The sequence below is a fragment of the Bombina bombina genome, chromosome 9, assembly GCF_027579735.1.
Source record: "Bombina bombina isolate aBomBom1 chromosome 9, aBomBom1.pri, whole genome shotgun sequence".
Taxonomy (NCBI): domain Eukaryota; kingdom Metazoa; phylum Chordata; class Amphibia; order Anura; family Bombinatoridae; genus Bombina; species Bombina bombina.
This window is the reverse complement of record NC_069507.1, coordinates 27925281-27950145: the sequence shown is the minus strand read 5'-3', so window position 1 is coordinate 27950145 and position 24865 is coordinate 27925281. Positions and strand designations below refer to the sequence as shown.

The following is a 24865-nucleotide window of genomic DNA, read 5'->3' as shown; positions in this document are numbered from 1 at the left end:
TGATAATCATGTGTTCTAGGCTCCTCCTTGTGTGGTTGACCATGGCGAGAGTGGGCCCATCCGGTGTAATAGGTGTAAAGCGTACATGTGTCCCTACATGCAGTTCATTGAGGGTGGAAGACGCTTCCAGTGCTGTTTCTGCAGCTGTGTCTCAGAAGGTGAGTGACAAACATTTGTACAGGTTAAAGGGATATGAAACGCTTAAAAAATATTTTGTGATTCCGACAGAGCAAATCATTTTGAAAGTTTCCATTTTACTTCTATTATCAAATCTGTTTGTTCCCATGTTTTTCTGTGTTGAAGAGATACCTAGGTAGATGTCTGGAGCACAACATGGCAGGAAATAGTGCTGCCAGATAGTGTTCTTGCAAAACTGCTGCTGATAGTGCTCCAGTCACATGATCTCTTCTGAGCTTATGGTCAAGAAAAGATTGCAAGAGAAAGAAGAGAATGTAATAGAAATAAATTAGAATATTTTTTTTTGCATGCTCTATCTTAATTATTATCAAAGAATTTGTTTAGATTTCATGTCCCTTTATATGAACATTCTTTTTTTGTTTGCAAGATTATTATTTTTTAACCTTAAGTTTTATTGGGTATTAGATATCTTGATGAACGTATTTTAAATGGTTCCATTGAGAGTCCGTGAAACTATTGTTGTTGATAATTTTCTTGTTGTTATGATGACTATTATGTTATATAATTCCTCTGTATTACGCAGCTCTCTAGAGGGGTGCAACCAAATGATGCAGAAGAAATGCCTGTGAGTTACAATCACTCACCTATAGTTCTCTTCTCCAGAACAGGCCACATTATTGAGAGCACAGATCAGCTCGTTAGACCTGCATACTGTGATTAAACCATACTATGTAATTACTGGGACCAGAGCTTTATGCAAATTAACCATAATCTCTTTGGAATTCGTGTGTGTGTTTAATGCTGATTACTACATTTTGGTTTGTGGTTTTAGTGCCCCCTCAATACTTCCAGCACCTGGATCACACAGGGAAAAGAGTGGACTGTTATGATAGACCAGAGCTGTCAATGGGATCTTACGAGTTCACGGCAACAGTCGACTACTGTAAGGTAACATGACATCACTTTGCTCACCTGAGTTACTGGTGTTACACTGTGCCCTGCAAGGCATTCTGGTACCCTTGTATGTGGCATAGTTTAGCGGCAGTTGCAGTTTAAGCTGTAACATCACCTGTCTCTTGGGCTGACTCGTTTTTATGTTCATGGGCATCATATATAAATATACCTAATGGTTTTAGATCCAGAAGGTTGCTTCTATTACAGCAGTGATGGGTAACCAGCATCATCCAATTGTCACATATGTAGCCCCCAAATACTCATAAAGGCTGCTCTGTAGTTTAACCCTTACACTGGACTCACAACAAAAGTGTTCTAAGTTCTGGGAGTCGCAGAGGGTAAAGTAATCAGTAGACGGGCTGGGTATGTTCTTTGGGGTAAAGTACAGGAACTTGGTTTTCTGGTGGAATAAAATGTGAGTCATGTCATACAGATAAGAGGAGGGCGAGAGGGGGACAGTTTTCATCATGGATTTAGGGATTGTTTGTATAAATGTTTTTGAAGGGGGTTAATTCATTCAGTTTTAGTTATAATACATTTTCTTTTTTTTTCAATATCAGAATAACAAGTTTCCTAATCCTCCGGCTTTCATCTTCATGATTGATGTGTCGTACAGCGCTGTAAAGAGCGGTTTAGTATCCCTGGTTTGTGAAGAGCTGAAGCAGCTTATTGACTACTTGCCCAGGTGAGAAGTAGCTGAACATTTTGTGTCTTCAGTAAAATTATTTTTGGAAGCTATTTAAGCTATTTTGTTTGGTTGTTTTACAGAGAACAGGCAGTTAGAAAGATAAAGAATACACTATACAGTATAGAAAATGTACAACAATCTAAAGGTACCTTGTGATGGTATTATCGGTTTTTACATCTCATAGGGATCTATATGGAAGGGATGTTTATTTGAATCATGGCATACAATATTTAAAAAAAAAAAAAAAAAAACTTCAATTTTCTTCTATGATTAAATTTGCCTTTGTTTGAATCCTTTGTTGTAGAGCATAGGAACATGACTGACAACAGCTTAGAACGTTGCAAACATTTCTGCATAGAGTGCAAAATACACAGTCATGTTCCTGAGCCTATATAGATATGCTCTACAACAAAGGATTCCAGAAAAAAAGGCAAATTTGATCATAGAAGTAAATTGGAATATGTTTTTTTATTTTATTTATTATTGCACATTTTTATCTGAATCATAAAGGTTTTATTTTGACCTATTAACATGAGTATTTTAGCAACTATCTTTTATTTTATGTTCTTTAACCTGGTACAGAGTAACTGTTCTATAACCGCACAAACACATTGGTTTGAGCTGTGGTCATCTTTATAATATTTTTTTTTCTTCCCCACCTGCTACAGAGAAGGTAACATGGAAGAGTCAGCGATCCGGGTGGGCTTTGTCACCTACAATAAAGTTCTGCACTTCTACAATGTAAAAAGCTCCCTGGCTCAGCCGCAGATGATGGTTGTTTCAGATGTGGCTGATATGTTTGTTCCTCTACTGGATGGCTTCCTTGTCAATGTGAATGAATCTAGAACGGTTATCACCAGGTGAGAGAGTGTTCCGTGCAAATGCGAAGACGTGTAAATATTTTTTTCCACCTTTTAAACTGTAGCTGGAATACGTTGCTCAGTTCCTAAATTTACATTTTTTTATTTTTTTTTACTTTTTTCTAGTTTGCTTGACCAGATTCCAGAGCTTTTTGCTGACACGAGAGAAACAGAGACATTGTTTGCCCCAGTTATCCAAGCGGGTCTGGAATCACTGAAGGTGAATGTTTATACCCTAGATCAGTGTTTTTCAACCAGTGTCCCTCTTTCAAATTTTGAAATATTGGGAGGTATGTGACAGGCTCATCAGGCATCATTTACAACCATGACATTGATATTCATTCACAGACAATCATTATGATTGTGATATATATATAATATATATCTCCTGTATTAGGCTACAATGTGTGATTTTGTAAATATTTGGGATGGTGGTGTGCCACAGGATTTTTAAATGTAAAAAAGCAAAAAAAAATGTTGCAAATCACTGCCCTAGATAAATATGATGTGCAATAGGAAAGCTTATTGGCGCACAAAGCCAGCAGCTTATCCAAAAGCTAAATTATTTGCTTAAAGGGACATAAAACACAAACATTTTCTATAATGATTCAGATCATACAATTTAAAAAACTTTCCAATTTACTTCTACTATCAGACTTGCTTTATTCTCTTGGTATCCTTTGTTGCACTACATGGAGCTAGCTTAATACATCGGATGACCCAATCACAAAAGGCATATATGGGCAGCCACCAATCAACAGCTAGTTCTTGTGCATTGCCGCCTCCAAGGCAGAACATACAGTGATGTGAGATGTCATCGCAGAAAATGCAGCATGTCTGCAGAAAGAACAAGATACATGCAGGAGCTGTTAGCGATTTTAACTTTTCAGCGCTGCTCCACATTAGGCTGTTCTCTTCAAACAGAGCTGTGCTCTGGCTGCACTGTCTGTGTTTTCCTGATCAAAGTTCATCCAGAGCAAAGTGCTGTTTTAAGTGAACAGTGAAATATGCAGGAGCGCTGCAAAATAGTGCATTGATTGACTGGCTCTCAGAGATGGTTTCAAACCCATCCCCTAGCCTTTAACTGTCTTCAAAGCTGTTTTTTTCTGAATGTAAGATGTTTGTATGAGCAATGCACCCTTTTAATTACTACTTCTATGTTAGACTATGTCTGCAGCTAATTTGCAATGACATTTTCAACTACTGCACTATATTATAAAACTTTAAATATTGCTTTATACTCCATTTAACTAATATGTTGCAATTAAACTGGTGCTTTAGTGTAACTGCCTAATTTAAAATTAAATTTGATTTAAAAATGACCTGCAGAAAATTTTTCACGAAAAAAATCTCATCGCAGAAAGTGAAAAAAAGTTCTGCCTCTGGGATTGCCACTCCTTAGCTTATCAAGACAAAATTGATAATAGAAGTGTATTGGAAAGTTGTTTAACATTTCTTCTTCTATCTGAATCTTGAAAGAAAAAAATGGGTTTATGTCTAAGGAGATGTATACGGTTTTCTTCTAAAGAACACTTAGTGTTACTCATTTGTGTATATTTATCTAAGGAGATGTATACGGTTTTCTTCTAAAGAACACTTAGTGTTACTCATGCATTTGTGTGTATTTATCTAAGGAGATGTATACGGTTTTCTTCTAAAGAACACTTAGTGTTACTCATGCATTTGTGTATATTTATCTAAGGAGATGTATACGGTTTTCTTCTAAAGAACACTTAGTGTTACTCATGCATTTGTGTGTATTTATCTAAGGAGATGTATACGGTTTTCTTCTAAAGAACACTTAGTGTTACTCATGCATTTGTGTGTATTTATCTAAGGAGATGTATACGGTTTTCTTCTAAAGAACACTTAGTGTTATTCATGCATTTGTGTGTATTTATCTAAGGAGATGTATACGGTTTTCTTCTAAAGAACACTTAGTGTTACTCATTTGTGTATATTTATCTAAGGAGATGTATACGGTTTTCTTCTAAAGAATACTTAGTGTTACTCATGCATTTGTGTGTATTTTTCAGGCAGCAGAATGTGCTGGGAAGCTTTTCATTTTCCACACAACTTTGCCTATTGCTGAAGCTCCAGGAAAACTGAAGAACAGAGATGACAAGAAGCTGATTAATACTGACAAGGAGAAGGTAACACTCATATGTATCAGGGGGTTGTGCAGATGAGGAGTTAGTCAATGTGATAATAAATCTACTTTGTTGTCCTTTTATTTGTGCTTCTGTACAATTATAAAATCCATTTTCTTCTGTTAAGTGTGATCAGTCCACGGGTCATCATTACTTATGGGATATTACTCCTCCCCAACAGGAAGTGCAAGAGGATTCACCCAGCAGAGCTGCATATAGCTCCTCCCCTCTACGTCACTCCCAGTCATTCTCTTGCACCCAACGACTAGATAGGATGTGTGAGAGGACTATGGTGATTATACTTAGTTTTATATCTTCAATCAAAAGTTTGTTATTTTATAATAGCACCGGAGTGTGTTATTACCTCTCTGGCAGAGTTTGAAGAAGAATCTACCAGAGTTTTTACTATGATTTTAGCCGGAGTAGTTAAGATCATATTGCTGTTTCTCGGCCATCTGAGGAGAGGTAAACTTCAGATCAGGGGACAGCGGGCAGATTAATCTGCAAAGAGGTATGTAGCAGCTTTTATTTTCTGACAATGGAATTGATGAGAAAATCCTGCCATACCGATATAATGTCATGTATGTATATTTTACACTTCAGTATTCTGGGGAATGGTACTTCACTGGAATTACACTGTGTACATAAAACTTTTTAGCCTATTTGCAGGGACTAGCAACAGGCTTTTTAATAACTCTTAATTTATGTTAAACGTTTTTGCTGGAATGTAAAATCGTTTTCATTTTCTGAGGTACTGAGTGAATAAATGTTTGGGCACTATTTTTCCACTTGGCAGATGCTTGATCCTAATTTCTGACAGTTTCTGATCTCTCTCACTGTTGTGTGTGAGGGGGAGGGGCCGTTTTTTGGCGCTTTTGCTACGCATCAAAAAATTTCAGTCAGCAGCTCATTGTATTTCCTGCATGATCCGGTTCATCTCTACAGAACTCAGGGGTCTTCAAAACTTGTTTTGAGGGAGGTAATTCTCACAGCAGAGCTGTGAGATTGTAGTTGACTGTGATAAAAACGTTTATTCTGTAAAATTATTTTTTTTCTGCTATCAGTTAGTTGTCTTTTGCTAATGGGAACAAACCTTTGCTAAAGTTGTGTTGTTTACAAGGATTGATGCTATAACTGTTTCAGTTTATTAATTTTCAACTGTCATAAATCTTCTGTGCTTCTTATAGGCACAGTACGTTTTCATAATAATTTACTAGAATTGTATTCCAAGTTGCAAGTTTATTTGCTGGTGTGTTAAACATGTCTGATTCAGAGGAAGATACCTGTGTTATTTGTTCCAATGCCAAAGTGGAGCCCAATAGAAATTTATGTACTAACTGTATCGATGCTACTTTAAATAAAAGTCAATCTGTACAAATTGAACAAATTTCACCAAACAGCGAGGGGAGAGTTATGCCGACTAACTCTCCTCACGTGTCAGTACCTGCATCTCCCGCTCGGGAGGTGCGCGATATTGTGGCGCCCAGTACATCTGGGCGGCCATTACAGATAACATTACAAGATATGGCTACTGTTATGACTGAAGTTTTGGCTAAATTACCAGAACTAAGAGGCAAGCGTGATCACTCTGGGGTGAGAACAGAGTGCGCTGATAATACTAGGGCCATGTCAGATACTGCGTCACAGCTTGCAGAACATGAGGACGGAGAGCTTCTGTCTGCGGCTGACGGTTCTGATCAAAACAGATTGGATTCAGATATTTCAAATTTTAAATTTATGCTGGAGAACCTCCGTGTATTACTAGGGGAGGTGTTAGCGGCTCTGAATGATTGTAACACAGTTGCAATACCAGAGAAAATGTGTAGGTTGGATAAATATTTTGCGGTACCAACGAGTACCGACGTTTTTCCTATACCTAAAAGACTAACTGAAATTATTACTAAAGAGTGGGATAGACCAGGTGTACCGTTCTCACCCCCTCCGATATTTAGAAAAATGTTTCCAATAGACGCCACCACACGGGACTTATGGCAGACGGTCCCTAAGGTGGAGGGAGCAGTTTCTACTTTAGCTAAGCGTACCACTATCCCGGTGGAGGATAGCTGTGCCTTTTCAGATCCAATGGATAAAAAGTTAGAGGGTTACCTTAAGAAAATGTTTGTTCAACAAGGTTTTATATTGCAACCCCTTGCATGCATTGCGCCGGTCACGGCTGCAGCGGCATTCTGGATTGAGTCTCTGGAAGAGAACATTAGTTCAGCTACTCTGGACGACATTACGGACAGGCTTAGAGTCCTTAAACTAGCTAATTCATTCATTTCGGAGGCCGTAGTACATCTTACTAAACTTACGGCTAAGAATTCAGGATTCGCCATTCAGGCACGCAGAGCGCTGTGGCTAAAATCCTGGTCAGCTGATGTTACTTCTAAGTCTAAATTACTTAATATACCTTTTAAAGGGCAGACCCTATTTGGGCCTGGTTTGAAAGAAATTATCGCTGACATTACAGGAGGTAAAGGCCACGCCCTGCCTCAAGACAGGGCCAAACCTAAGGCCAGACAGTCTAATTTTCGTTCCTTTCGGAATTTCAAAGCAGGAGCAGCATTAACTTCCTCTGCCCCAAAACAAGAAGGATCTGTTTCTCGCTACAGACAAGGCTGGAGACCTAACCAGTCTTGGAACAAGGGCAAGCAGGCCAGGAAACCTGCTGCTGCCCCTAAAACAGCATGAATTGAGGGCCCCCGATCCGGGATCGGATCTAGTGGGGGGCAGACTTTCTCTCTTCGCCCAGGCTTGGGCAAGAGATGTCCAGGATCCCTGGGCGCTAGAGATAATATCTCAGGGATACCTTCTGGACTTCAAATACTCTCCTCCAAGAGAGAGATTTCATCTGTCATGGTTGTCAACAAACCAAACAAAGAAAGAGGCGTTTCTACGCTGCGTACAAGAGCTCTTGTTAATGGGAGTAATCCATCCAGTTCCACGGTCGGAACAGGGACAAGGGTTTTACTCAAATCTGTTTGTGGTTCCCAAAAAAGAGGGAACTTTCAGACCAATCCTGGACTTAAAGATCCTAAACAAATTCCTAAGAGTTCCATCGTTCAAGATGGAGACTATTCGGACAATTTTACCCATGATCCAAAAGGGTCAGTACATGACCACTGTGGATTTAAAGGATGCTTACCTTCACATACCGATTCACAAAGATCATTACCGGTACCTAAGGTTTGCCTTCCTAGACAGGCATTACCAGTTTGTAGCTCTTCCATTCGGATTGGCTACAGCTCCAAGAATCTTCACAAAGGTTCTGGGTGCTCTTCTGGCGGTACTAAGACTGCGGGGAATCTCGGTAGCTCCGTACTTAGACGACATTCTGATACAAGCTTCAAGCTTTCAAACCGCCAAGTCTCATACAGAGTTAGTACTGGCATTTCTAAGGTCACATGGATGGAAGGTGAACGAAAAGAAAAGTTCACTCGTTCCACTCACAAGAGTTCCCTTTCTGGGGACTCTTATAGATTCTGTAGAAATGAAGATTTACCTGACAGAAGACAGGTTAACAAGACTTCAAAGTGCTTGCCGCACCCTTCATTCCATTCAACAACCGTCAGTGGCTCAATGCATGGAGGTAATCGGCTTGATGGTAGCGGCAATGGACATAGTACCCTTTGCACGCTTACACCTCAGACCACTGCAACTGTGCATGCTAAGTCAGTGGAATGGGGATTACTCAGACTTGTCCCCTTCTCTGAATCTGGATCAAGAGACCAGAAATTCTCTTCTATGGTGGCTTTCTCGGCCACATCTGTCCAGGGGGATGCCATTCAGCAGGCCAGACTGGACAATTGTAACAACAGACGCCAGCCTTCTAGGTTGGGGTGCCGTCTGGAATTCTCTGAAGGCTCAGGGACAATGGAGTCAGGAGGAGAGTCTCCTACCAATAAACATTCTGGAATTGAGAGCAGTTCTCAATGCCCTCCTGGCTTGGCCCCAGTTGACAACTCGGGGGTTCATCAGGTTTCAGTCGGACAACATCACGACTGTAGCTTACATCAACCATCAGGGAGGGACAAGAAGCTCCCTAGCAATGATGGAAGTAACAAAGATAATTCGCTGGGCAGAGTTTCACTCTTGCCACCTGTCAGCAATCCACATCCCGGGAGTGGAGAACTGGGAAGCGGATTTCTTAAGTCGTCAGACTTTTCATCCGGGGGAGTGGGAACTTCATCCGGAGGTCTTTGCCCAAATACTTCATCAGTGGGGCAAACCAGAGATAGATCTCATGGCGTCTCGACAGAACGCCAAGCTTCCTCGTTACGGGTCCAGATCCAGGGACCCAGGAGCAGTCCTGATAGATGCCCTGACAGCACCTTGGGACTTCAGGATGGCTTACGTGTTTCCACCCTTCCCGATGCTTCCTCGATTGATTGCCAGAATCAAACAGGAGAGAGCATCAGTTATTCTAATAGCACCTGCATGGCCACGCAGGACTTGGTATGCAGACCTGGTGGACATGTCATCCTGTCCACCTTGGTCTCTACCTCTGAAACAGGACCTTCTGATACAGGGTCCTTTCAAACATCAAAATCTAACTTCTCTGAAGCTGACTGCTTGGAAATTGAACGCTTGATTTTATCAAAACGTGGTTTTTCTGAGTCAGTTATTGATACCCTAATACAGGCTAGGAAGCCTGTTACCAGAAGGATTTACCATAAGATATGGCGTAAATACCTATATTGGTGCGAATCCAAAGGTTACTCTTGGAGTAAGGTTAGGATTCCTAGGATATTGTCTTTTCTACAAGAAGGTTTAGAAAAGGGTTTATCTGCTAGTTCATTAAAGGGACAGATCTCAGCTCTGTCCATTCTGTTGCACAAACGTCTGTCAGAAGTTCCAGACGTTCAGGCTTTTTGTCAGGCTTTGGCCAGGATTAAGCCTGTGTTTAAAACTGTTACTCCGCCATGGAGTTTAAACCTTGTTCTTAACGTGTTACAAGGCGTTCCGTTTGAACCCCTTCATTCCATTGATATAAAGTTGTTATCTTGGAAAGTTTTATTTTTAATGGCTATTTCCTCGGCTCGAAGAGTCTCTGAGTTATCAGCCCTACATTGTGATTCTCCTTATTTGATTTTTCATTCGGATAAGGTAGTTCTGCGTACTAAACCTGGGTTCTTACCTAAGGTAGTCACTAACAGGAATATCAATCAAGAGATTGTTGTTCCTTCTTTGTGTCCAAATCCTTCTTCGAAGAAGGAACGTCTTCTGCACAATCTGGATGTAGTTCGTGCCCTAAAGTTTTATTTACAGGCAACTAAGGAATTTCGACAAACGTCTTCCCTGTTTGTCGTTTACTCTGGTCAGAGGAGAGGTCAAAAGGCTTCTGCTACCTCTCTTTCTTTCTGGCTTCGTAGCATAATTCGTTTAGCCTATGAGACTGCTGGACAGCAGCCTCCTGAAAGAATTACAGCTCATTCTACTAGAGCTGTGGCTTCCACTTGGGCCTTTAAGAATGAGGCCTCTGTTGAACAGATTTGCAAGGCTGCAACTTGGTCTTCGCTTCATACTTTTTCCAAATTTTACAAATTTGACACTTTTGCTTCCTCGGAGGCTATTTTTGGGAGAAAGGTTCTTCAGGCAGTGGTTCCTTCTGTATAAAGAGCCTGCCTATCCCTCCCGTCATCCGTGTACTTTTGCTTTGGTATTGGTATCCCAGAAGTAATGATGACCCGTGGACTGATCACACTTAACAGAAGAAAACATAATTTATGCTTACCTGATAAATTCCTTTCTTCTGTAGTGTGATCAGTCCACGGCCCGCCCTGTTTTTTAAGGCAGGTAAATATTTTTTAAATTATACTCCAGTCACCACTTCACCCTTGGCTTCTCCTTTCTCGTTGGTCCTTGGTCGAATGACTGGGAGTGACGTAGAGGGGAGGAGCTATATGCAGCTCTGCTGGGTGAATCCTCTTGCACTTCCTGTTGGGGAGGAGTAATATCCCAGAAGTAATGATGACCCGTGGACTGATCACACTACAGAAGAAAGGAATTTATCAGGTAAGCATAAATTATGTTATTCTTTGTTATGCTAGTGTTTGTTAGATCATTTATTGTAAAATAAGAGTATTTTCCGGTTCGCTTAATAGTAATTAGTAGTTGTGCAGTGTTTAGTGGCTGATCAGCAAGATCTACTTCTGCCCTTGGTTCAGACTTCATTATAATTAAATCCCTTGGCTTGCAGAGAGAGGTGCAGTGTGATGTCATTCTTTCTGGCAGTTATAGTGTTAAAGCATTTCTAATTTTGGCTAAACCCTAAGCTGATAGCCTCTGTCTCTTCCTGCAGACTTTATTCCAACCGCAAACTAATTTCTACAATACGCTGGCAAAGGATTGTGTAGCACAGGGGTGCTGTGTAGACTTGTTCCTCTTTCCCAATCAGTACGTTGATGTGGCTACCCTTGGTGTGGTTCCTTACCAAACTGGTGGCTCCGTCTACAAATACACTTTCTTTCAGGTAAGTACTTATATACAGAACTTCAAATAATTTCCAAAGCCTTGTGTGGTAATATTGTTTGTTAGTGGAGGCTGCAAGCTATGGTACTAACCATACTGCTGCAGCTACTGAGTGGTACTTTAACTATGTTTTTAACCTCCACAAAGGGATTAAACACACAGTTGTAGAGTCGCTAGTGTTAAAATGACATGATGATCTGATTTGTTATCATGGCCCTTTAACTGTAACGTTTATTAAATCAGGATGTTTTTTGTTCTGTTGTAATACTCTCTTTATAGCAAATGAAATAACTAACCGTATCAAGTATAAGATTAGTATTGCTGTCTGGGGAGTCCTGACTTAAAGGGTCATTAAACACTTTGAAAGTGTGATATAATAGATTTAATTATATGTAGTAAAACCCCTTGCTTTTATTATTTTTCTCCTTTTCCTGTAGAGTGTGGGCTTTCTAATTCCGGTTACAAGTGCAGACTTAACACTGCTATATTACACACAGCTATTGCTTGCACGCTCTAGTTACCCTTTTATAAATTTCCCTGATGGGTCTCAGCAGAGAAGGAAACTTAGGTTACAACATGACAGCTGATTCGCTTTTTGACACTAAAACTTTACACTTAAAGTTTTCAATATTTAAGAAACTAAATATATATAAAAAAAACTATTTTATTCTCAGGCTATGCTTTAATTTGAATTCATCATTCTAACTTGCATTTATTTAGTGTTTAAATGGATAGGAAAATGAAAAAGACACTTAAATTTACTTCTATTTTCAAATTCACTTTTCTCTTGGTTTCCTTTGTTGAAAAATATATACATATTCTATACTACTGGTCGCTAGCTGGTGGTGATTGGTGCCTGCACACATTTCTCTCGCCATTGGTTGACTGGATGTGTTCAGCTAGCTCCCAGTAGTGCACTGCTGCTCCTCCAACAAAGGATACTAAGATTAATAAGGCTAATTAGATAAAAGTAAATTGGAAAGCTGTTTACAATTGTATACTCTGTTGGAATTGTGAAAGAAAAAAGTGTTTTCATGACCCTTTATTTACAGTATAGTACCTGATACTAGAATATTTATTAAAGTGTTAAAATGCTCGGATTGCTTATACTGACACACAAGCTGATGTGACCACATGTCTCATGTTAATAATACGGCCTTGGTTATTATGTAAGGTCATTAGGAGGTTGTGATTATAACATTACACTTTTTGTTTTATTATATTTCTATAGATTGAAACTGATAAAGAACGGTTCCTAAATGACTTGCGCCGGGATGTGCAGAAGGACATTGGATTTGACGCCGTGCTGAGAGTTAGGACTAGCACAGGTGAGTGAGTCTGTGTTTAATGGATAAACACTGCTCTTAATATTTCAGCTGAATAGTAAACCCTTTGGCTCCCATGTGGGCTACAGTATTGTGAGCTCTCAGTCATTTAACCCTTATGTAGGATGAGACATAATTGTGTAATTCTATAAAATGAAAGTGAAGGGCAGAGATTTTGTAACAAACTATACTTTCTGTTCCAGGCATCCGGGCGACTGATTTCTTTGGTGCTTTTTACATGAGCAACACCACAGACGTGGAGCTTGCTGGGTTGGACTGTGATAAAACTGTGACCGTGGAGTTTAAGCACGACGATAAACTGAATGAAGACGTTGGGGCCCTTCTTCAGGTCAGACTAAAACATTAGCAGCTGTGTTTGTAAGATTGGCATATATCACGTAAACCAGTAAGATGGTGAAATAAATAAATTATTCTCATCTAAATCTTGATAAACTGAAGCAAATGGGTTTCTGTGGTGGGGGGTGGAGCTCAGCTTACTTGCAAAATGTACTTAAAGGGACAGTCAACACCAGAATTTTTGTTGTTAAACCCCTTGAGTGCTAACGACGGCTCTGAGCCGTCGCTAGCACTCTCCCACATTTAGGGAGATCTGGGGGCTCCAACCGGTCCTAACCCGGCAATCATGCCTGCATAGTGACAGTCCTCGCCGGGGCTTCACGTTTTGCGTGGTGACGTCATGCGCAACTTTATTTAAAATTCACAATAGACAGTATAGGGAAATAGGGCATGCTGCTTAGATGCTTGTATCTCAGGTATCTAAGCAACTACAGACCCCTAACCTTTCCAACGGTATAAGTCTTGGGGATCTGGAAAAAAAAAGTAAATAAATAAAAAAAAAAAAAAACTAAAATCCATCTTGGCACCCAGGTGGGAAAATGCTTAGCACTCAAAGGGTTAAAAAGATAGATAATCCCTTTATTACCCATTCCCCAGTTTTGCATAACCAACACAGTTATATTAATACACTTTTTACCTCTGTGATTACCTTGTATCTAAACCTCTGCAAACTGACCCCTTATTTCAGTTCTTTTGACAGGCATGCATTTTAGCCAATCAGTGCTGACTCTTAAGTAACCCACAGGAGTAAGCACAATGTTATATATATGAAACACATAAACTAATGCTCTCTAGTGGTGAAAAACTGTCAAAAATGCATTCAGATTAGAGGTGGTTTAAGGTCTAAGAAATTAGCATATGAACTTCCTAGGTTTAGCTTTCAACTAAGAATACCTAGAGAACAAAGCAAAATTGGTGATAAAAGTAAATTGGAAAGTTGTTTAAAATTACATTACTATTTCATTAAAATTTGGACTTTACTGTCCCTTTAACTTTCTTTACTCCTTTACTTTATGGTTGTGTTATTGTTATTGTGTTATTTGTACCATACGTTTTACGTTCATGATTCCATCTCACAGTGCGCTGTGCTGTATACAAGCTGCGGCGGACAGCGTAAACTCCGTATTCACAACATGGCACTGAACTGCTGCACCCAGCTGGCTGATTTATACCGAAATTGTGAGACCGACACACTTATCAACTATTTTGCAAAGTTCGGTGAGTGATTCTTGTTTGTTTTTACTGAATCTTCAAAACTTCCTGATGGTGGTATCTGAATTGAACAACCTACCGGCTTAGTCTAAATCTAGGTTATTTCCTGCTTCCATTATTAGTTTGATGTCACTATTGATACAGAGTTCTCAGTGGGGCACGATGCACATTTTTTATTCCTTCTTTAATATGTACTTAAAAAATATGTTATGAAGCTGAAGGAATATACTGAGATTTGGCTGTATGAGTTGTCCCGATCAGCCACTAAGCATAACTACTGTTTGTAGCATTTAGTTCTTGTTCGCTTTAATTTAAATAAACTTTTACCTTTTTAAACCTAAAATGATTTGTTACATAAGTTGCTGCTTTCACGTGCACTTTACAAAGGCTTTGCTTGCAAAGTCCCTTGAAGAACCTAAATAAATACAAAAGTCATGAGTTTGCTATTTGTGTTTCTTACTTGAGAACTGAGCTGGATCTCTATCTGGCTTAATGAATGTGAGATGATTAACTTAAAGGGATAGTCTGGTCAAAATTAAACTTACACGATTCAGATAAAGCAGCAACTTTCTAATTTACTCCTTTTATCATTTTTTTCTTCGTTCTCTTGGAATCTTTATTTGAAATGTAAGCTGTTTTAGCACCTGGGTAGCACTTTCTGATTGGTGTCTAAATGTAGCCACCAATCAGCAAGCGGTACCCAGGTTCTGAACCAAAAATGGGCCGGCTCCTAAGCTTACATTCAAATAAAGAGATAGCAAGAGAACAAAGAAAAATTGATAATAGGAGTAATTAGAAAGTTGCTTAAAATTGCTGCTCTATCTGATTCATGCAAGTTTAATTTTGACCAGACTATCCCTTTAAAGACTACAAAAATAAATGAGATGTATAAAGCTAAATATAAGCGTCTGCTAAAGAGCATTCATTAACCAATGTATACAAATATTTTGTGTTACACGTTACTGTTCTAAAGGGATTTGTAGCTCAATGCTCGTTATTACATATGAAATAGCACAGCTTGTGGTTTTACAGTATTCTTGTACATTTGAGCATTATTTGTGCAGTCATTGAAGAGTTTTGTGCCCCAGGATAACCTTTCATAGTCGTACAGGCACACATCCCCAAATCCAGGCTTCCAAAATCCACTTTCATTAATATTTAAAAAAAAAAAAAAAAAAATTATCAGCAGCAATTCACAATCTTCTCTGCCTGTGTCTTTGTTTTGCCTTTTATGTTTTAAATAAAAATAGATTAGCATTTGTATTTTAGAACAGAACCCTTTACCCTTCTGACTACAGTACTATCTTATGTATATAAACATTATGCTAAACTACCTTTACGATGCATGATATTGTGTAAGCAGTCTCATTTTACTGATGTTCATTTACAAATATTCTAAATCCAAACCTTTTCTGGTCCCAAGCGGTTTGGATAAAGAATTTTGTAGCCGTATATTCATACTCAGCCTGTTAGTGCTGGGCAGCCTTTAATAAAGCTCACTGATGATTTCCTTTGCAGCGTTCCGTGGAGTCCTAAACTACCCAACAAAAACCGTGCGGGATACCCTTATCAACCAGTGTGCGCAGATCCTGGCCTGCTATAGGAAAAACTGTGCAAGCCCCTCATCTGCTGGCCAGGTAACGCATCTTACCCCTGTTTTACTCTCAGTAACTGATACATGTAGCATGTACATACACAACTGAATATTTGTTAATCTTTTAGTGAGCCGTTGCTACTTATTATTGTGCCGTTATACTTTATGCCACATTCATCTGCATTCATTTTGTACAAAAAACTTAAACGGATACAAGAGAGGTTTTTGTAATATTCTGTTGGGGTCCTGAGCATTTACCCCCTGCCAAATAATTTTTTTAAAACATAATCTTTTTTTACCTTCTGTATTTTTTGATGTGATAATATTCTATACTCCTGTCTTTGCAAGTGAACTCTCTTTTATGCTTCTGTTGGGGAAACGGTTCCCCCTATTGCAGTGTTCTTTGAGCATCTAAACTAATAATAATATGTTAAGAAATATCTGGCAGTAACATGAATGTTTAATTAGTGCAATATTCTGTATTTTTACAATTCTGTATAAAGCACAGTTTATGTCCTTTTTATTAAAGGACCAATAAATACAGTGGTTGCATAATTGACAAACAAATAATAAAGGGACAATACAATTCCACTTACAATTTCAAACAAGTAGCAGATACGTTAATCTCCTTGTCCACTGTACCACATGACACTTATTAGCCAGTCACTTCCTTATTTATGTATATAAGCTATGAACACTTGCACAAGCTTAGCAGGAACTGTTTGTTTGCACTTAAGACTGTAAGAATTAGTGCAAGCAATTGTAAAAAAACATGCGTTTGTCTTGAGCACTATATGGCAGCAGCATTCGCAACACTACACCCATATTGTGCTCAAGACACATGCAGGCTCCTGAGCCTACCTAAGTATGCGCTTCAACAAAGGATATCAAGCGAACAAAATAAGCAAACTTAACAGTTTTTTTTTTTTTTTTTTTTGTTTTTTTTTTATATGAGCACACTTAATTTAAATTATGAAAGTCTTTGATTTCGACTTTCATGTTCCTTTTAAAGGGATAGGAAAGTCAAAATTAAACTTGCATGATTCAGACAGAGCATATAAATTTAAGGCACTTTTAAATTCACTTCTGTTTTCGAATATACTTTGTTCTTTTGTTATCTTCTATACTAGTGAGAGCTAATGGTGATTGCACACATTTGTCTCTTGTGATTGGCTGACTAGATGTGTTCAGCTAGCTGCCAGTAGCGCACTACTTCAGTTAAGGGATATCAAGAGAATGAAGCAAATTTGATAATAAAACTAAACTGTAAAGTTGTTTAAAATTGTATGTTCTGTCTAAATCCTGAAAGAAAATATTTTGGGTTTTCATGTCCCTTTATCAATGATCGTTTCAAATTTAGCTGCATTTTCTTTCTAATGACACAGTGAGTCCACGGATCATCTCTAATTACTATTGGGAATATCACTCCTGGCCAGCAGGAGGAGGCAAAGAGCACCACAGCAAAGCTGTTAAATATCACCTCCCTTCCCTCCAACCCCAATCATTATCTTTGCCTACGTTAAAAGCAAGGAGGTGGTAAAGTTTAGGTGTCTGAAAAAAGAATTCTTCAATTAAGAGTTTTATTTTAAAGCAAAGCAGGTTTGCCCTGTTATTTTCTGGGGTTTAGCAGTGGTGGCTTTTAAGCAATTGGGAACTTGTGGGGTATAATCCCCACTGTGCCTCTCAATCAGTTATTGCTGCCCTGACTTGAAAGCCTGAGTAAGATTATTCAGTCTTTCTTCTTTCCACAGGTCCATGTGAGGGAGGAAGCCTCTCAAACCAGGTAAGCTGCCGTTCTGCCGGACAGATTTACATTGAGGCAAGTGCCAATTTTAATTCTCTCAAGGGGGATATCCTGGCATTGTAACAATTAACTCTGTTTTGGGACTTAAGGCAATCATCCTATTATGGGTAATGGGTTATTGTGTGGCAGTGGTGCAGACACTGGGGACGAGGATGTCAGAGGCTACATTTCTGATAGTGAATATTATTGAGGCTCATTCAGGATTTTGGTGTCCGGTGTATTCCGGACAGAGTGAAGTCTTTGGTGTTTTTTGTTTTGTTTGTTTTTTAACATTTCTTTAGGATGCTTGCGGCAAGGGGTTTTCTTTTGCGCGCATTTTTTTCCTCTTCCGGTGTGTACCGGATGGTAGAGGATCCGTTGCGGTTCGGCTTTTTAGAAGCAACGATCGCTTGAGAGCCGGCTCGTGCAGCTGTGGTGGGAATCCGGATCGCTAACTGCTATTTATTCCGGCAGCCAGCAGGACAGGTAGGCACCTCAGCAGAGCTTGCTGAAGTGTAGAGGTTGCCTTAATTTTATGTAAAGCCGCTGCGCTACTATTAAAAAATAAAGTGTCAGTTTAAAATTTAAAGGAACAGTAACGTTTCTTTCTCAATAAAATTTAAAGAGGAATAAGAGTATTTTATTGCTTGGGGGTTTTCTTTTTGGGTAAAAGATGGACCAAGAGGCCCTGCAAAATGTTACTTGTGGCATGTGTTTTGATGCTAATGTGGAACCACCAATCCCTTTACAGGGTGAAACTTTTTGATACTGAGCCATCATTATCTAGAGCAGAGGTTGTTCAGGAGGCTCCTGTTCAAGATATGCCGCAGCTTTCTCCTCAAGTGTCCCAAACTTTATTGTCCACACATGCAGTGCCCTGCAAGACATTGCTACCCACATATCTTCTGCATAGTTGCCAACATTTAAAAAAAAATTCCAGGGACACTTTGCAGCAGAGCAAGCAAGCGGGTTACTGGAGTATTGACGACCTACTGTTCAACTGCTCCGCCCACTCAGTTCTGCAATCAAAACACACCCATTTGATAGTAATTGTATAATTTAGACTTATCCATAGTATTATACAGATTACAGCACCAAGCTCTTACACCTACCCAGTTTCTGGAACACATTCTGGGCATATGGTTATGTTTACAACACAGCATCAAAATTAGAAAGACAAATAATATGTGAACCCATTCAATAATAATAACAATATTCCATTAGAAATGAATTATATTTAAATAATAAACTATATCTATTTATCATCTATCTATCTGTCTATGTGTATGTGTGTGTATATATATATATATATATATATATATATATATGCAAACAACAAAATGTTGTGCAAAGGAGATTTTCAGGGACATTTCCAGGGACAAAAAAAATCCAGGGACATACAACAAAATCCAGGGACTGTCCCTGGAAATCAGGGACTGTTGGCAACTATGCTTCTGCGGTAACTGATGCACTGTCTGCCTTTCCCATGTTGCAGGGGAAACGCAAGAGGAAAAGTAAAGAATCGGTAAGTAAGGTTTCTGATACAGTTGTAGCTATTCCGCATGTTCCCTTTCAGAAGTCTGAGGAGGAAGATACTTTGGTAGCATCTGAGGGTGAAGACTCAGACAGTGTAATTCCTTCTGCTGACGCTGAAGTTGTATCCTTCAGGTTTAAGCTAGAACACTTCCGGTTGTTACTTAAGGAGGTTTTGGCCACTCTGGACGACTCTGACATGACTGTCGTGGTCAATCCTAAGAAGTCAAGTAAGTTAAACAAATACTTTGACTTCCTTCCACAGTGGAGGTCTTTCCGGTACCAGACCGGGCTACAGAGATTATTACTCGGGAATGGGAGAGACCTGGTATCCCTTTTTCTCCATCCCCAATTTTTAAGAAGATGTTTCCAATAGCTGACTCTTTCAAGGAGTCTTGGCAGACTGTCCCCAAGGTGGAAGGGACAATTTCCACTATTCCTATAGAGGATAGCTGTTCCTTTAAGGATCCTATGGATAAGAAGTTCGAAGGGTTACTAAAAAATATGCATGTACACCAGGGTTTACAATGGCAACTTGCGGTGTGTATTGCTACCGTCACCAGTGCGGCGGCATGCTTGTTTGATGCGTTGTCTGAATCTATTCAGACAGATACTCCCCTTGAGGAAATCCAGGATAGGATCAAGGCTCTTAAGTTGGTCAATTCCTTTATTAAGGATGCTTCCCTACAAGTTAAGTTGGGAGCAAAGATTTCTGGTTTTGCAGTATTGACCTGCAGAGCTTTATGGTTGAAATCATGGTCTGCAGATGTGTCATCTAAGTCTAAGCTTTTGGCGATTCCCTACATGGGTAAGACCTTGTTTGGGCCAGGCTTGGCGGAAATTATTTCAGACATTACGGGAGGTAAGGGTCATTTCCTCCCTCAGGGTAAGAGGAATAAGCAGAAGGGACGTCAGGGTAATTTTCATTCCTTTCGAAACTTCAAGGGTAAGACTTCCTCTGCCAAGCAGGAACAGTCCAAGCCTTCCTGGAGGTCCAACCAGTCTTGGAACAAGGGGAAGCAATCTAAGAAGCCCGTTAGTGACTCAAAGTCAGCATGAAGGGTCTGCCCCAATGCAGGAACAGGGTCTGGGATTCTACTCCAATCTGTTCGTGGTTCCCAAAAAAGAGGGAACTTTCAGACCAATTTTAAATCTGAAAAGTCTAAACATGTTCCTCAGAGTACCGTCCTTCAAGATGGAAACTATTCGTTCCATTCTTCCCTTGGTTCAAGAGGGTCAATTCATGGAAACAGTAGATTTAAAGGATGCATACCTACATGCTCTCATCCACAGGGATCATCACAAGTTTCTGAGGTTCGCCTTTCTGGACAAACACTTCCAGTTTGTGGCTCTTCCTTTCGGCCTTGCCACAGCTCCCAGAATTTTCTCAATGGTCCTGTGAGCCCTGCTCGCCGGTGCTCCGGTTGCGGGGCATTGCAGTGGTGCCTTATCTGGACGACATTCTGGTCCAGGCGCCATCCTTTCAACAAGCAAACTCCCACATGGAGATGTTATCTTTTCTGCATTCTCACGGATGGAAGGTGAATTTGGGCAAGAGTAGTGAGGGTAGTGTTCCTGGCAACCATAATAGATTTCTTATCAATGAAAATATTTCTGACAGAGGTCAGAAAGTCAAAGATCCTCGACTATTGTCTGGTCCTTTAGTCCTCTCCTCGGCCATCTGTGGCTCAATGTATGGAGGTAATCGGTCTGATGGTAGCTGCCATGGAACGGGGATTATGCGGGCCTGTCTCCGCTAATTCATCTGGATCAGGCAACAAGAGACTCTCTTCCTTGGTGGTTATCTCAGGATCATCTCTCCCAGAGAACCTGCTTTCGCAGACCCTCCTGGGTGATTGTGACAACGGACGCCAGCCTGCTGGGATGGGGGGCAGTCTGGGGCTCACTAAAGGCTCAGGTGACATGGACTTGGGAGGAGTCTGTTCTCCCCATAAACATCCTAGAGCTGAGGGCAATCTTCAATGCTCTTCTGGCCTTATTTAGCTTGAGCCCGGTTTATCAGGTTCCAGTTGGACAACATAACTTCAGTGGCTTACATCAACCATCAGAGGTAGCCAAGATTATTCAGTGGGCGGAGACCCACAACTGCTGTCTATCTGCTATCCACATTTCAGGAGTGGACAATTGGGAATCAGATTTTCTGAGCAGACAGACCTCTCACCCGGGGGAGTGGGAACTCCATCTGGAGGTGTTTTTCAACTTGATTCTCAAATGGGGACAGCCGGAGCTGGATCTCATGGCATCTCGACAGAATGCCAAGCTCCTGAGGTACGGGTCGAGGTCAAGGGATCCTCAGGCTGTACTGATAGATGCTCTGGCAGTCATTTGGAATTTCAGTCTAGCATACCTATTTCCTCCGTTCGCTCTCAGGTCATTGCTCGAATCAAACAGTAGAGGGTGTCGGTGATCCTCATTGCACCAACGTGGCCTTGCCGCATCTGCTATGCAGACCTAGTGGAGATGTCATCTCTCCCTCCTTGAAGACTCCCACTGAGGAAGGACCTTTTACTTCAAGGGCCCTTCCTTCACCCAAATATCGTTTCTCTGAAGCTTGACTGCTTGGAGATTGAACGCTTAATTTTATCTAAGTGTGGTTTTTCTGAGTCGGTCATTGAGATTATGATTCAGGCTCGTAAACCTGTTATCAGAAAGATTTACTATAAGATATGGCGTTGATATCTGTATTGGTGTGAATCCAGAGGTTTCTCTTGGAGTAGAGTTCAGATTCCTAGGATTTTGTCTTTTCTCCGGGAGTGTCTGGAGAAGAGATTATCTGCTAGTACCCTGAAGGGTCAGATTTCTGCCTTATCTATATTGTTGCATAAGCGTCTAGCGGACGTGCCAGATGTACAATCCTTCTGTCAGGCCTTGGGCAGAATCAGGTCTGTGTTCAAATCTGTTACTCCTTGGAGTCTTAACCTGGTTCTTAAAGTTCTTCAGCAGGCTCCGTTTGAACCTATGCATTCTTTAAATATTAAGATGTTATCTTGGAAAGTCTTGTTTCCTGTTGCAATTTCTTCTGCTTGTAGAGTCTCAGAGCTCTCGGCTTTGCTGTGTGAATCCCCTTACCTTATTTTTCATTCGAATAAGGAAGTTATGCGTACTAAGTTAAGTTTCCTTCCTAAAGTGGTTTCGGACTGGAACATTAATCAGGAAATCGTCGTTCCCTCTTTGTGTCCTAACCCTTCTTCACATAAAGAGCGTCTGTTGCACAGCCTAGATGTGGTGCGTGCGTTGAAATACTATTTACAGACGACTAAGGATTTTCGCCAGTCTTCTGCTTTATTTGTTGTTTTCTCGGGAAACGCAAGGGTCAGAAAGCTACGGCTATTTCTCTTTCTTTGTGGCTGAAGAGTATAATTCATTTGGCCTATGAAACTGCTGGACAGCAGCCTCCTGAGAAAATTACGACTCATTCCACGAGGGCTCTTTCCTCTTCCTGGACATTCAGAAATTAAGCTTCTGTGGGCTGCAACTTAGTCCTCTTTACACTTTTTCAAATTTCTATAAATTTGATACTTTTGCCTTGGCTGAGGCTTCTTTTAGGAGAAAGGTTCTTCAAGCAGTGGTGCCTTCTGTTTAGGTTCCCTGTTTTGTCCCTCCCTTATCATCTGTGTCCTCTAGCTTGGGTATTGATTCCCAATAGTAATTAGATGATCTGTGGACTCACCGTGTCATTAGAAAGAAAACTAAATTTATGCTTACCTGATAAATGTATTTCTTGACACGGTGCATCCACGTTACGTCCTGTTTATTTAGACAGTTTTTGTGTTGTAAACCTCAGGCACCTCTGCACCTTGTGCTACTTCCTTTCTCTCTTTTTCCTTCGGTCGAATGACTGGGGTTGGAGGGAAGGGAGGTGATATTTAACAGCTTTGCTGTGGTGCTCTTTGCCGCCTCCTGCTTGCCAGGAATGATATTCCCAATAGTAATTAGAGATGATCCGTGGACTCGCCGTGTCCACAAATAAATACTTATATCAGGTAAGCATAAATTTCGTTTTTCATCAAATATACCTTTTTTTTTTTGTCAATGATTTTTTCTTTTGACAGCTCATACTCCCGGAATGCATGAAGCTGCTCCCTGTTTATCTGAACTGTGTTTTGAAGAGCGACGTGCTGCAGCCTGGCGGTGAGGTGACCCTGGATGACCGTGCCTATATCCGTCAGCTTGTTTCACCCATGGACGTTGCAGATACAAATGTCTTCTTCTACCCTAGACTATTGCCCTTAGTAAGTGTTTTCCCTACATAAAATATCCTAATAACAATTAACAATCCTTTTCAGATTTAAATACTGAAGAAACGCTGTTGTTGCCGAACACTAGAGTGACGTTAACTGGGATATACTTTTCTATTTGACCCCTTGATAGCCAGAGCCTTAACTAGTTTTTGATTTGTAACATAACTATTTATACACCAGTCTGTTTTGAATGTCTGTCTTTTAGTTCAGATGTTTTAAAGCATTTTAAAAGATTTGCTTCTTATTTGAACAGACAAAGGTGGACCCCAGCAGTGAGACCTTACCTGTGGCTATCCGTACATCTGAAGAACGCCTTTCTAGAGGGGAAGTGTACCTGCTTGAAAATGGCTTAAATTTATTTGTGTGGATTGGAGCAAACGTGCAGCAGTCACTGATCCAGAACCTTTTTGGAGTTTCTTCTTTTAGCCAGATTGACTGTAGCATTGTAAGTGGTGATGTTGGTGGTATCGTCTATTTTATTTAAAGGGACTTAAAAGTAAAATTTAAAAAAAAATGTGAATGCAAATGATATGTGTGAATATAATACTCCAATAAGTGTTCAAGTGAGCCTCCTTAGTGCATAAGAATTATTTGTGCCTCAAGATTTATAAATCATAGCATAATTCTATATATGTGTAAGTAGAAAAAAAATCTGTGCCAAATTCTTACTCTTGTACACAGGCGCTTAAATAGCTCTATATATGGTGCACACCTGTGTTATACTGAACTGGTAAACTGTATTCTCCTTATGGTCTAAAAAATATTTATTTAAAAATAAAAAAATTTAACTAAACATGACGCTGGCTATATTTAGTCACTAAGGTAATGAGAGCATATCAGATGTATTTACATAGCTACTCAGACTACAGATGGCACTGGATAGGGCTACTTTAAGTTCGGGAAATTGTTAGCTTGTCTGTATAGTGATAGTTTGATGACCCCACTCTTCCTTCTGACCGGCACGTAAGCATAGTATCCAACGTACGTTTCACTATAAAGTGACTGCTTTTTCGAGGATCGGACAGCAAAATGTAGGTCAGATACTACACATGTGCAGGCCTCACAAGGAAGGGTGAAGTCATCAGATGCTAACTATCTACAGGCATGTGGTTACCGAACTTGTGGTGACACTATTTCGCCTAATTTATCACCTTAACACTGCCAGATGCTGAAGCTCCGCCTCTTCATACCGAGCACCGCCAAAATGGAACATGCGTAGTCACACAGCCTGTGACAGAACTGCTGTACAATCACAGATCAGTGATGGTGCTGGGTTTTTGACGGTTTTATCATTTGCTTGGAGTTAGTATGCATGATAGTGGGAACTTTACATTTTTGCATTTAACACAGTTTTAATGTTACAAAAAATATATATTAAAAAAAGGACTTAATGTAGAAGAAATCTAAAGCTCCTGCTCTGTATCACACACACTACCATGATGCAGTTGTCACATAGCCAGCAACATCACAAATCTGTAAATGCTTCTGCCACATGGTTGTGAGACGCTCCAAAATGGAAGCAACCAGTATGAGGAGGC

The 24865-nt window shown here is 40.1% G+C and overlaps 1 protein-coding gene across 5 annotated transcripts in view; it reads left to right on the top strand.

Annotated features, from left to right (window-relative positions):
• Positions 1-24865, top strand: part of SEC24C (SEC24 homolog C, COPII coat complex component) — a 62860-nt gene that overhangs the window by 34825 nt on the left and 3170 nt on the right. For all 5 annotated transcript variants that reach the window (XM_053692006.1, XM_053692005.1, XM_053692004.1 and 2 more), the window contains 13 exons: positions 20-158; positions 971-1086; positions 1653-1777; positions 2449-2640; positions 2767-2860; positions 4677-4793; positions 11092-11262; positions 12493-12589; positions 12790-12935; positions 14023-14161; positions 15674-15792; positions 23139-23318; positions 23581-23772. In XM_053692006.1, coding sequence (XP_053547981.1) covers positions 20-158; positions 971-1086; positions 1653-1777; positions 2449-2640; positions 2767-2860; positions 4677-4793; positions 11092-11262; positions 12493-12589; positions 12790-12935; positions 14023-14161; positions 15674-15792; positions 23139-23318; positions 23581-23772 — 1827 coding nt within the window. The remainder of the gene's footprint in view (positions 1-19; positions 159-970; positions 1087-1652; positions 1778-2448; positions 2641-2766; positions 2861-4676; positions 4794-11091; positions 11263-12492; positions 12590-12789; positions 12936-14022; positions 14162-15673; positions 15793-23138; positions 23319-23580; positions 23773-24865) is intronic.